Genomic DNA, 14612 nt, shown 5'->3' on the forward strand with positions numbered 1-14612 from the left:
TTAATAAGGAACTATTAAAGCATCAGTTTATGAATGAACAGTCATGAATATTTTACGAAAATGTTAATAATTTCAACACGGTTGATTGGGCGATCCTTAAGATAAATTTTAATGGTACATTAAGGAGAAATAAGACTCAACTGGACGAACCATAAATGAAAAATTATTTTTAAAATTAAACTTAATAATTTTTTGGAATCAATGCACATTTCAATAGGTTACTGATTGAATATAAATAATAACAATAAACCAGTGAAGAGATCAAGAGTATAATATTTAGTTTTAAAATTAGAAATTAACGAGAATTTAGAAATTTATAGGATTGTAAAAGTAATAATTTATGTAATCGTACAGATGAAATACAAGAAATTGTCAAGTAGAAATGAATTCAAAGTGAATTGAAATCTGAAGAGCTGAAGGTCACTTTTTCAACATATTATACTGTACATCTATAATACCGGTATTGAAGATGTAATAAAAATACAGAGATCAATTGAAAATAGTTCCCTTAAACAGTTATCGATTTGTTATGTTGAAATAAAACAAAAGTTATCAAGTACCCTTTTGATAACTTAAATTTTGTTTATTTTATTTTGAGAAAAGTGAGTATTTATTATGTTGTATGAATATCACGTAAATAGCTTATGAACCTATAATATTTGCTAGAACAAATATTTTATTTTCTTAAATAAATAGTCTATTAAAGTCTAATTTTATTATTATTTTATTTATACATAGATACATCAATATCACTCTCAACTATGAATGATTGGGAAAGGAACAACAGGCTTAAAGCCCAAATCTGTTCCTTTCCCAAATTTAGATAGACATTGTCCAAAAATAAGTTATGTTTACACTTCATGATTTTTGTGCAATTATTTTGAGTACAAAATATTTATAAACTAGGAACATAGAATTTAGAAAAGTTGAAAACCAAATTAAATAAGAATGCTTCACTAAATCATCTCTGATAACTGAAAAATACTGTAAGTACCGGTACTTTAGTCTATTATATTCTATTATAATCAAATAGTCACAAAATATGCCAGAATTGTCTGAAGTTCAGTCAAAAGTTCAGTCTTCATTTTTAAAAAAGTCTCAATCTTGAATCATCGTTGTTTTATTCTTACTGAACATACATTATTACAAATATTACACTATAGAACACTTTATAATATATGGTCCAGAGTACAAAAATAGTTTGTTCAATATAACTAGTAGTTCTGTGAACAGATGCGCGTGCACACTAGCGTCTGGTGATCAATTTTCATAACGGCAAGGAAAGTTGTGTGAGTGCGCCACACCAGATTTTTACTCTAATATTGGCATTTGAAGGAGGCTCCTTTTTCTTTTTATATTATCCTTGAAATGCAAAATTTCCAAAAACCTTGTATATACGTCGACGCGCAATTAAAAAAGGAACATACCTGTCAAATTTCATGAAAATCTATTACTGCGTTTCGCCGTAAATTCGCAACATTTAAACATTCAAACATTTAAACATTAAGAGAAATGTCAAACCGTCGACTTGAATCTTAGACCTCACTTCGCTCGGTCAATTATAAAAAGGGAACGATATTTCACAAGTAAGAAATAACTCTTTACATATCCTTAAGAATAGAGAAGACCAAGTTTTCTCCATGATAATACCTAGATTGTTTTATGTAGAATATGACAGACTAGGATGAATATGGACAAAATAATTAATTTTCATGGATTAGTTGATATGTTGAGCGAAAGTGTTAATTAGTTCTTAGAAATAGATGATTAGCTACTAATATACTGGAAGAGTTTTAAGAACGGCAGATTTACCAGAATCTAACTAATTGCATAGGATTGAGTAATGATCATAAGAAAATATAAACCAGCAATAGGAATGAATTTATAATCATAGCTCACTTTATTATTAAAGCTACTAAATAATTAAATTTGTTTCATCGGCTGTCTTAAACATAAATAAATACAATAAATAGTTGAATGATATTATTATCAAACCACACAAAAATGATTATGAATATATCTAAAATATTAGTGTACAAATCAATTGTATAAAATTTTTGGTAAATTTAAATTGTGATAAATTCGTAACTTACCTATAATATTTCAGTCCTTCGTATAAAGCCGCCATTATGACAATACCTATCATAGATCCTATTACGCCGTAAACTGAAGAGGTTTTCCAGAAGTCAAACAATATCGTCTCATTAAAACCGAAATGGAACGCCATCTACATGAAAAAAATAGGAAAAGCAAATGAAAAAATATGACAATAATTACATTTTTAATGGAGAAAAATTGAAGTAATACTATTTTGATATAATATAGAATCAAAACTAGATTCTTTACTGAATAATTGATTGTATGAGAGGAACGAACACGGAATAAGCCTATAATACTCGTATATACAGCTTCATACTTTGGTTATTACTTTCCTTGCCCTATTACCATAGGTAAGGAAAGTATTGCTTTCCAAAAAAAATTAAGGTACCCTGATTTCAAGTTTTCTATACGTTTCAAGTCCCCCTGAGTCCAAAAACATGATTTTTGGGTGTTGGTCTGTGTGTGTATGTGTATGTGTGTGTGTGTGTGTGTGTGTGTGTGTGTGTGTGTGTGTGTGTGTGTGTGTGTGTGTGTGTGTGTGTGTGTGTGTGTATGTGTGTGTGTGTGTATGTGTGTATGTCTGTGAACACGATAACTCCATTCCTAATCAACCGATTGACTTGAAATTTTAAACTTAAGGTCCTTATACCATGAGGATCCGACAATAAGAAATTCAATAAAATTCAATTCAAGATGGCGGAAAAAATGGCGGATAATTACTAAAAAACCATGTTTTTCACGTTTTTCTCGAAAACAGCTCTAACGATTTTCTTCAAATTCATACCATGGATAGCTATTTATAAGCCCTATTAACTGGCATGAGTCTCATTACTGGGAAAATTTCAGGAGCTCTGTAATATTCTTGAGAAAAATGGCGGATAATGACGAAAAAATCATGTTTTTCACGGTTTTCTCGAAAACGGCTCTAACGATTTTCTTCAAATTTATACCATGGATAGCTATTTATAAGCCCTATCAACTGGCATGAGTCTCATTTCTGGGATAATTTCAGGAGCTCTGTAATATTCTTGAGAAAAATGGCGGATAATGACGAAAAAACCATGTTTTTCACGGTTTTCTCGAAAACGGCTCTAACGATTTTCTTCAAATTCATATCATAGATAGCTATCTATAAGCCCTATCAACTGGCATGAGTCTCATTTCCGGGGAAATTTCAGGAGCTCCCTAATATTATTGAGAAAAATGGCGGATAATGACTAAAAACCATGTTTTTCACGATTTTCTCAAAAACGGCTCTAACGATTTTTTCAAATTCATACCCTGTATAGTTATTTATCAGATCTATCAACTGGCATGAGTCTTTTTCCTGGAAAACTAATGGGGGGTCCACCCTATCCTTGAGAAATGGACTTTGTAACCTCCATCACGTGCATGAGGTAGGTAGGTAGGTAGAGCAGTTTATAAAAAGTACACAGTCATATTCAAGATAATTCATCTGTAGAACAGCTGTTTTGACGACTTTAAAAAAAAATCATCTAATTTCACAATTTACACGAAGGAAAAAGTACTCTGAAAACAATAATTATATATACACATATACAGTAGTCTGATAGTAGTTGCAAATAATATGTTGCCGCCAATAATTGTCATGATGTGACCCTATTTTATTACCCCCCCCCCCCCTAAATTATTGTGACCCCTAAATTATTCTCGTTTGAGAATGAGGCTTACAGTTCAATGAGCAAGGAAAGTTGTGTGAGTGTACCACACCAGATTTTTTTTATATGCTATTCATTGAAACAAGACAACTAAGCTTAACTATTTCAGACAACTAAAATATATTTCAGATTCTAGAAATGAATCCGACTTTTGACTAAGAACCATCATGCCTAAGAAGCAATTAAATGTAAATCTACGATTTAAATTGGGCCAAATTTTTTACACCACTCTTTTTACTGAAGAGAACATCTTATAGAACATTTGTACTTCCACTACAAATCTTTCAATTTCTTTACATAGTTGGAATGTTTGTGAAACGTAGAAATGAGAAATGTGGAGATACTGGAATATAAAATTGTACATTTTCGAAAATTTAACAGCATTCACCACCATCTTAGATAGAAGTAGAATTTCCAAGCAACAAATTAATCTAATATTGTTTAATATTAACTTGGAAACATTCACCTGCATTATGAACGAATAAGTAAATAATTATACTTTGGAATTATAACCTTCTGACCAACTAACTGCTCTGAAACTGTGATTAGTATAACTGCAGGTACAACACATTCACATGATGCATCAATATTCGTAAATGACGCAACTTCCTTGTTACGCTATTCCATAGTTCAAGCTTTGTTGATAAAAATGATAGCTGACGCCCTCTACACAAATTGACACCTGATCAAAATAGTCTTTTGTCTTTTAGCTGACGAGTCTACGACAGTTCTGTGCTGAGTTTAATATTATTCTAAAAAGGTGACATATCAGTACATCAACTTCAACTCTAACTTTAAGTATAATTAACGTTAATTTTCCTCACATATACAAATTTATTTATTAAATCATACTGCAACTTGGATATCTGCTTCTAAATATTAGTCAACCTGACTCATAGAATTAGTAGAATAACAAGAGACTAACTGTCTTGCAAAAATATAGTTATACTTACTGCTATAGGCTACACTAAATAAAATATACTAAAAACATCTTAATGAAGATGAGTGCCTTCCATTAATAGTATACTACTTGAATGTGTCTAGAAATATTATGTTTTAATGTATTATGTACATTAATACGGAAAAAAACAAAATTTATTTTGGTTCCCAAGTTTCATCCAAGATCTAATTTTCGAAAACGGCACAATAAGTTCAATAGTGAAATTATACGTTTCTACTATGAGTATTTTGAGAGAAATGTCGAATTTGTTTTCACTTCATTAAATGATATGCATGAACTATTTCCTCTCAGTCAATGAACTGTTAAGAAGGTAGATTGTAAAATGAAATGATACTTTTTATTCAAAAGAAAAATATTATGAGAAAATTATTATGGGAATTAAACATAATCAGTTAACTATATAGTACAAGTTGGAATGTAACTAATGTGAGGGCACAGGTCATAGGTTGAAAGAAAGGGAAAAGACTTGGCAATAATTGAATTATTGAAACAAAGAATAACAAATCTCGGCGGGTTTGAATATTTTGTGAACAGTAATAAATAATCGAAAAAATAGCTAATACTCTTAAAAATGGTAACTTGGATGGTAACTTGGAATATGATATTAAGAAATATCAGTCCAGACTGAAAGCTACATTTATTTCAACTTTCATGATTGAAGAAAATTTTAATTGACTAACTAATGAGATGCAGTATAATGAGAAACAGAATACTCAAAAACATAGAAAGAACAGAAAAATATTCTTATCTCTTATTTGATACTCTTCAATGTTTGATTCCATTATTTGATGTTATTATAATAATCTAAATTTGTCCATTGATGTTTCATGATTTTTAAAAAAAGTCCTTTTATCTCTAATGTTATTATCTGAGTAATCCGTTTGTTACACTGAACTGTAAACAGTAATGTTTGTAACTGAAACAGTTATGTACTGGCCGATTGACCGACAAACCACAAACAAAACAAAAGCAGACCTTTTAAATTATGTTGTCACTAAGAAAAAAAAACTTCAATCCAATTGCAGTAATTAGAAGTGCATTGGAAGGAGTGAATGACTAATGAATGATAAATTGTTGGCAGTCATCCCAAGGTAGTTCATTTACACAATGTAGCACAGCCAAACTTACATTTGAATGTATGGCTTATGTAATAACGGATGAGTTTTAATAATAAATAGTTTACGATTGTTTTATTAGTAAACTCTATGGTACATTTATATTATACACAATTCGAATGTGATTTTTACAAGGAATAACCCTAGGTTGGGAGTATTCTATTTATATAAAGTCTCACAGTTTCTATGATAATGTCTTAAGGAGATTTTTTATTAAATTAGTGACATACTTCTAATATAAGCGTGACTACTTAAGCCCAGTTGAATTGAATAACTCAAAACCACTTTGTAGTGGTTTGGAACCCACCTAAAATTCATCCTTCATTACCATTGATGAGTAGGTCCTTTTATCTTTTATAATTATTTCTTCCATAACAAATTTAAAAGCCAAAGGCCCAAGTGGGCACTATCCAAAAAATGGATTGAAGAGACTTGAGATGTCAAAAAATCCACTTTATTTGAAAAATATTATTTGACAGGAGCATACTTTCGCGTGTGCTCACACATCATCAGTCTCTTGAATTATGGAAAAGTTCCACAACATCAATATTCACTCTACAACCTTAACTAGAAAGGGATGTTTTAGGACAAGTAGGGACACATGCTCATGAGCACTAATCATCCTCTATAGCAATACAGAATCTACCTGTAAATTATTCACCTTATTTTTCAATTTCAGGGACTGGTACATGAATTGAACCACTAACAGGCATCTTTACATAAAATTCAGCACATCATTCACATTGCTGGTGTAACTTACAGACATCATATGATGCATCATGTGTCCAGACATGGTGCCATTGGAGGCATCTGCCGCAGGGTCGTCGTGACAGCCGGCCTTCACCATGTCCATGTTGTGGCCCATGGCTGCATGGTCCAAGTTGTGCTGTGAGTGGTCCATGTGATCCATGTGGTTGTGTCCCATGTGGTGATCGTGTGCCATCTGAAACACAACAAAACTATTATTCTCAAATAAAATTAATTTATTCATTCATTAAACAATTATAAAAACGCATAAACATAAATTGATAAAATATAATGCTCAAAAGCAATTAACAAGAAGGTCAATCAATCACTTAACATAACCGTTACCATCACACGCACACAACACTGCAGATTATGTGGGCATTAATCGCAGTCAAACATAGTACTCGTAATAATAGGAAATGATGATTCAGGGGTTGAAATTTGAGTGTTTCCAAATGTTTACATCCACAAAAGAATAAACACACTTACCAAACGTGGGTCATGCGATACTTTAAAAAAGTTTAATTCTTACAGGGAAATTCATTTTCAAAATACTAGGCAAGAAATTATAAGTACCTGCATGGGCAAGCAAGGGTGGCAAAATGATAGTGTATTCTGATCACCAACCACCAAGACATAAGAAAAAACGATCTTGCTAGTATTTTAAATTATATGTCAATTAAAAATATTGAATATCAAATACACTGTCTTTTCAGGTATTAGATTAGGAGTCTAAAAAATTAAATCAATTCACTTCACTTATTTTCATACTCCACTTGAATGCCTGACCCCATGTGTTGAGCTATACTCAAGTTACTTTATATTAAACCATCAACAGTTTGTTTTTAACCAGTTACTCTATCAATATTTTCAGAAGTTTTATTCTTTACTTCAGTTTAATATGATTCTGAAAATTTCATTTTATTTGATGTCAACTGTTTTCCTAAAGTGGGATACATTAGAAAATGAAAATTTACCATGTTTCAATTAAGTACATACATTTAAAGTAAATTGTATTTGTAGAAAAAAATACGAACTAACTTATTCTATTCAATAAAAATCTTATTATAGTTCAGCACTTTTTGTTGCTTCAACGATTATATTAAATTATTACTTCATGATCAGCTGAAAAAAAGAATAATAAATAAATCCTGGAAACAGAAATTAGCAACGTCAATATAGCGAAAGAATTGGGGCACCGTACAACAGGAAAGATAAAGTTATGCAATCACATCAATCGTGAGAGAATCCTTCATTCAAAGAAACAGAGCATTGCATTACTGCTGTATATTGCACAATAAGAAGTCGATCAGGAGTCTTCAAATGCCAGGGTCTTTCCAAAACTTGGCATTAATGAGGAAAGAATGGTGCGGCTGTTGGCTGTTACTTGCAATAATAGATGCATATGAATTTGCTCCAATTTTTCAACCATGACTTTCAAATTATGTAGTGACTTGCAAGATGACTTTTTCAATAGTCCATGCTACAGAGACGAGAAAACTAATCTTACTTTAATTATTAGTAACAATTGAAAAAATAAATAATTTGATGAAATGGTCATGTTGAGACTATACCAAGTTGGGATGTAAGGTTCATGAAATATGGAATGGAGCTCTGAGCTCATCTTCAACAGAATACGAATTTAAATAGTTTGTAAGAGTTCACTTAATTTGAACCGATGCTACATTATTCCGTAGGATTCTATCGATCAACAATAAAAAACTGAACTGTTCAAAGAACCTCTCTATTTCATCAAAATGTTAATATTAAACAATGAACAAACTTTTAGATTCCACTGAATAATAACATACATGATGTTGGATTATCAGGATGGGTACTGTACACTATTTCAAAAATAATATTCTGACAAATGAAATAAAGTAAATTTGAAAGATAAATATAACGCCTACCATGTACATCACAGAGACACAAACAACGCAAAAAGTGAAATCGTCAATCATGTTGAAAGTTCAGAAGTCAGACTAACGATTTCGCCTCCTTGTGATACTAAAGTTTCAGTACTTCTACATCTATTTCATTACTTTTAATTAAAAAAGACTACTATAAAACAGGTCGATTCATAATTTTCCTCATCGCAATAAAATTCAACTTAATCTGCAAATCGACGGTGAAATTTAAATCTATCTATGACTCAAAGTAATAAGATTAAAGAATATTGAAATTGAAAACCTTGATTTTTTATAATCTTCAGGAGTTCTAATAACTTATTACATTTTTAACCATTAAAATAATACAATAGCTCTGATATATTTTACTTAATATTCTTCTTGAAAATAGTGCATTTAATAGCAATAAAACTATGAAAGTAAATTTGACAGTTGAAAACTTACATCCATTGTTGAAATATTAATTTTTACAACTCACAAAGCACAAATTCGATTCACACCTGATAAACTTGAAGATTTAGATGAATTTACAAAACGACTGAAGAAATATACTGAGAATGTCGTTTATTTTATGTATTCTCCAATCAATCTAACACTCAAGATAATAATTAAAATCACTTACAAAATTCTGTAGAATTTAGATATTCAACGAGTGGGACGTTTTTGATTATAGTGGGAAGCGAAGTAAGAAACATTTGAAGATGACAATTCAAGAACCGAATAATTTCCAATAAGTGTTATCAATAATAGCATCTTGATCGAGTAAAGAGGATTATATTTCTAGCGGCCTTGAAACAACCATCACTAAATAGCAACCAGAGAATGTTAACAAAGTTGTAACTCCAATGAGTACAGTAATTAAGTCTAGATTTCATGTATTGTATAAATCTAGTAAATTCGATTCAAGTTGTGCATTCAATAGAATTAGTATTACAGAAATAAAAATAGACTGATAGTAAATCAAGGACATTCTATTACGAATTTATATAATATAACTTCTACAATTATTCCGAAATTGTCTACGGATCACTAGCGTAGTCTTCAAAATCCTTCATTTTTTGAAATACGAGTACAACAGTTCGTAGCTAGAACTCTTTAGGGTATGTTCAATATCGATATGTACTGATACTTCTCATATTCTGATTTATGTTTTCAATAAATGATGCTATGAGTATTTCTTTAAATCAAACAAGATCAAGTCTTTAAAATCTCAGAATACTCAGGATCTTCTAAAAATTCTTATAATTTTGCATTATGAATGATTAAATTGTTGATCATTTTTTCTGATATACGCCTAGAATTCTTCATCTTTCTGAAGAGCAATATTAAAAAATTTCCTATGGAATGTATCACAGGAAGATTAATATTAACGACATTCTAATTTTAAAATTTGGCCGAAAAGGAATTACCGTGATGGTATTTTTTTATAATTGAGCTGATTTTTTAGTAAAGCCGGGACAGACAGGAAAGTCAGGGGACTGTGACCGTCACACAGAGTTTCGATCCAATCACGGATGACAAGGGCCTGGAATGGAGCATTCCACTCATGTACAAGTCCGTCATGTGATCTGTCCTACCACCAACCCTCCACATCGGACATGAGTACGGTACTGTATAAAAAGTGTGGCCCCGGCTCTAGTAGTTATATGAAACTGTCTGATATTTGCAATAAATTATTTAGGTGAAGATATGTTGCGACCCAATTGCCCCATGACAATCATATCACCATAACACCCCAATCTAGTAAATTCGATTGAAGTTGTAAACATGTATGATACACTACATACATTATCCATGATATCAAGTCTTCCATGAAATGAAGAATTGATTTTGTGTGTAGTGTATTCATAAAATTAACTATAGGGTACTCTACTTCATACTGTATTATTTTCTTACTGTATATGATGGAATTGCAGCTAAAAAATGAACAAGAACTGTAATTTCTTGGAGTCAGCTTGGAATTCTGGTCTACCAGTATTGTAAGAGAGAGAAAGTAAGACCGAGTAGTACTGAGCAAAAACTGGAAACATTGGTTGCACCATTATGGTTCTCTACACAGCGCCTGAGCAGTTTAAAAAAAGAATATTTCTTCCAGTCTTGTTTAAACTGGCCAAGACTCATTATTTTTGTAAACCTAATATTTACTGTATTTTACTACTTCGAATCACACCAAAAATGCATGATTTGATGCCGATTGTTATGCAAGGGATAGAAGAGCTATGAAGTGTTCTCAATATGTTTTGATATTGTGCATGTGCGGATGAAATAAATATTGTTGCTTAAGAGGGCAGTACAATCTAAAAGCAATTAAAAAGTATTTGCAGTAAACTCAATTTAATGAATAAAAAATTATTCATTACCCACGCCCTATTTCAGTGATATTGTACAACGAACAATATTCGATATTCAATATATTAGTTTTATTAATCGAGAGACACGGGAAAAGTTCCTTCAAATTTTCAAAGATAAAATTTTGGAAACATAGAAATCGTAAAAATTCTGAAAGACCTCTCACCTTAGAACAATATTGATCTCGCTGGCAATATTTGGAACAACTGAAATATTAAACACTGAACCAGAACAGAAAAACCTACCGACCTACCTAAATCCATGGCCCAATTTAGCATTGGCTGACTAGAACGCGATATCTAGTGAAATTGAAGAATCACACGTTTTTTCCATATAAAAAAGTGTCGCCTTCTATGGGGGTTCTTATCAATTGAATGTCAATTATGCGTGAATGAATTCCAGAATATCAGGAAGTGGTTTATTATGACAATGCATATCTTATCTTTTGAATAAATACATTATCTAACAAAATGCGCCCAACGAATTTGAATGGTAATGGAAATCAACTTATCACTGATTTACTACATGAATCTCTTATTCGAATTATGGATTCATAATTCGTTGAAACCTTTCATAAAAACCAAACATCACGAAAATTGGATTGATGATGAAAATGTACGCGTGAAACAATAAAAAAACCTAGTAAAACAAATTCAAGTTGAACAGTACTCTATTTTTTCATAATTTGGACAGCAAAAATAATAAACTATAGAATATACGCGAGATAATTTGGTAATAACAATTAGTTGAAAAATCAACTACTAAATGATAGTAATTTGTGATTGTGATAAAAATAATTGAGAATGTTTGTACGTCACAGGTATAAAATATCATTCTTGAGTGATAAAGAACTGATGAATATTACTCAAGAGATATTTGGCTCTAAGAATTTTGTATTTTGATATCAATTGGTTCAAGCAGTTGAGTTTTTGAAATATTGGAGTAGTTTTTTATCTTGACTAGTTCAAAAGAGGCCGATACAGTCTCTGAATGTTTACGTGATATTATCAATTGAGCTATTTGTTCATTTACCTACAAATATTCATAAATGAATAAATACCCAAAATGCATAACATTTTTGAAATAAAAGTCGGGCTGTAAGATATTCAATTTTATTAATACGAATCTATGATTAGACTGGAAAAATTTAAACCTTAATTATCCATGTGCTCAATCAATGAATCCACATAAAAACAGAATAGAATATCTTGAAAACTGCAAATTTGGAATACATTTTTGTGCATATTCACGGTCAAGGTACTGTATGAAATTTAGCTGAGTGAAGCGTAATGCAATATTGATCAACGTGCAATTAAAGCAAATTCAAGAGTTGGATTCATTGCCAAACCAATGCTATTAGGATGAATTGGAATTTGTAAAACACGATAGCACACAATAAGTACGACTTATATTAATAGTACTGTACCTATACACTTATAATAATCTATATATATAAAAGCGAAATGGCACTCACTGACTGACTGACTCACTCACTCGCATAACTAAAAATCTACCGGACCATAAACGTTCAAATTTGGTAGGTATGTTCAGTTGGCCCTTTAGAGGCGCACTAAGAAATCTTTTGGCAATATTTTAACTCTAAGGGTTGTTTTTAAAAGTTTAAAGTTCGTCTTTTAGCATGTATATTCTTCTTCTCCCAATCTCTTAATTATAATTGAAATTTCCATATCATATGTTAGTATAGAACTATAATCTAGATAGAGTACCTCTTCGAAACAGTTGTTTAAACTGGTTGTTTAGTTGAAACTGGCAACTAAATTAATAATTTTGTCAGGTTGGCACCAAGTTGAAGATTTAAATGCATTTATCGCGGAAAAATTGATTGGGCACTGCTACTTCAATCCTGGGAATATTATATTACTAGCCGTCAGGCTCGCTTCGCTCGCCATATCCGTTTAGCCAGACGTTTAGTCTGGACCCCCGACTGGATTGTCCTAGCATATGATAAAATGCTCAAATGAAAAATGCAGGCGAACGAAGCGAGCCTGCTGATCTCATTCTTGGACGATCCAGTCGGGGGTCCAGGGGGCGGAGCCCCCTGGCTAGACGGATATGGCGAGCGAAGCGAGCCTGACGGCTAGTATATTAAATATATTCAATTATTATTGAAATGTATTGAATTAAAATGAGTTTAGTTTAACAAATAAATGCCTGCAATATCTAATGAATGCTTTCATAATTGAATCTATTTATTCCGTTCCCTAAAAACCAATTTACAATATATTTTTATTATTAATGACCACCAATGTGAATAGCAACTCGATGAATAATTCTGTGATTTTTAGGTTTAAAAATAAGCTTGTATAACTTGAGCAAATATTTATTCTCAAAGTTTCCTGGATAAGTAGAAAGAAGAGCTTTTTAATGAATAGACCTACCACAGAAAAATAATGTAACACGATATTAAGTGTTGGCCCAAGTGCAGTTATGTTCAATCGAACATAATTATGGTTTCCTTATTTATTACATCCCATTCAAGAGTTCATTAATTGAATAAACACAAAGGAAAAATAAAGATAATCGAAATATGACATAATGTGGAAACTGTAGGAAGAATTACCTTCATGTTTGTAAGCTGTTCCAGAACTGACTGAAAATTGATGGAATAATTGTGAATATAACTGGAGAGTTGTGATATTAATGCAACTGATAGTAGGGCATTAACACAGTGAAATAAACATTTGATGCCTGTATAACGACTGCTACATATCAACCAGTCTGATGGTAAAAAAACACGTTTTCAAATAAAACACATTGATAAACAATGTTCATGAAAAATTCTTTTTCAATATAAAATGCAGAGAGTTTGATAAGAAACGTCAAAGCAAACCAGTGAATTTCAAGTCTAGTTACACACACATCGATTATTGGACGTACAATTTCTCGCCGTCCTTATAAATTCTATTAGATTAAACATATAACTTGGCAAACTATCATGCGTTTGCAAAGTTCCATTCAATCTGGTAGAATTTATAAGGACGACATAAAATCACAACCAAAAATCCGGAACTCTAATACCCTACAGGTGTGGGTAATGGATGAAGCTGAAAGTATAAGCTATAAGGTGAAGAAGGGTAAGGCACTACTCACACTAGCACGACTCCATACATCAGCGCTCCAAGTGAGTGTTTTGTCAACTATGATGGCCAAATTTAATACGAAATTAAAAAAATATTGAAAATTCAGAATAATACTATACTAGCATATTGCCATTTTAAAACTAAAACCAAATCCCAAATCTTTCTTCAGACAAACTGTATCCTTTAACACTAACTTGTTCTTTATCCTTAATTTATCTTGTCCTTAATTTATCTTCTAACTTGTCCTTAACACTAATCATATCATAACCCTAAACTCAAACGATAAGACCTTATAATAGGGATCCTATTTGTAACCTTTCGTAGCCGTTCGTGCACTCCACATCCATTCAAAGGATAATCGAGACTAAGTTTCAAGGCGACTCGACATGCTGGTCGCCAAGAAACGTAATACTTTACTATCCTATATGTTTAATAAAGTGAGATTAGGCTTTGAAGTGAAATAGCGTGAATATAAAAGAGAGCACGTTAAATTTTATTGAAAAAAGTAGAAAAATCTACCATTTTATAGCACAGAAAAGTTAAATTAAAATAAGCTTTTTATTACACAATTTTAAATAAGTCAAGTTGAAAAGACGAAAGACTGGTATCCGTGACTGGAGTCGTACGATTTGAGTCGCGCTAATGTGAGTAGT

The 14612-nt window shown here is 31.5% G+C and overlaps 1 protein-coding gene across 10 annotated transcripts in view; it reads right to left on the reverse strand.

Moving 5' to 3' along the window:
- The window catches only part of LOC111050732 (high affinity copper uptake protein 1), a 46330-nt gene that overhangs the window by 7373 nt on the left and 24345 nt on the right, over positions 1 to 14612 (reverse strand). For 4 of the 10 annotated variants that reach the window (XM_039432562.1, XM_022337114.2, XM_022337120.2 and 1 more), the window contains exons 2-3: positions 6616 to 6798; positions 2094 to 2227 (exon numbers count right to left, since the gene is read on the reverse strand). In XM_039432562.1, coding sequence (XP_039288496.1) covers positions 2094 to 2227; positions 6616 to 6798 — 317 coding nt within the window. Of the gene's footprint in view, positions 1 to 2093; positions 2228 to 6615; positions 6799 to 8953; positions 9199 to 11024; positions 11196 to 13439; positions 13553 to 14612 lie in introns of those variants that run through there. The other 6 variants (XM_022337106.2, XM_039432559.1, XM_022337127.2 and 3 more) reach the window with 6 other exon arrangements.

The sequence above is a fragment of the Nilaparvata lugens genome, chromosome 7, assembly GCF_014356525.2.
Source record: "Nilaparvata lugens isolate BPH chromosome 7, ASM1435652v1, whole genome shotgun sequence".
NCBI lineage: Eukaryota > Metazoa > Arthropoda > Insecta > Hemiptera > Delphacidae > Nilaparvata > Nilaparvata lugens.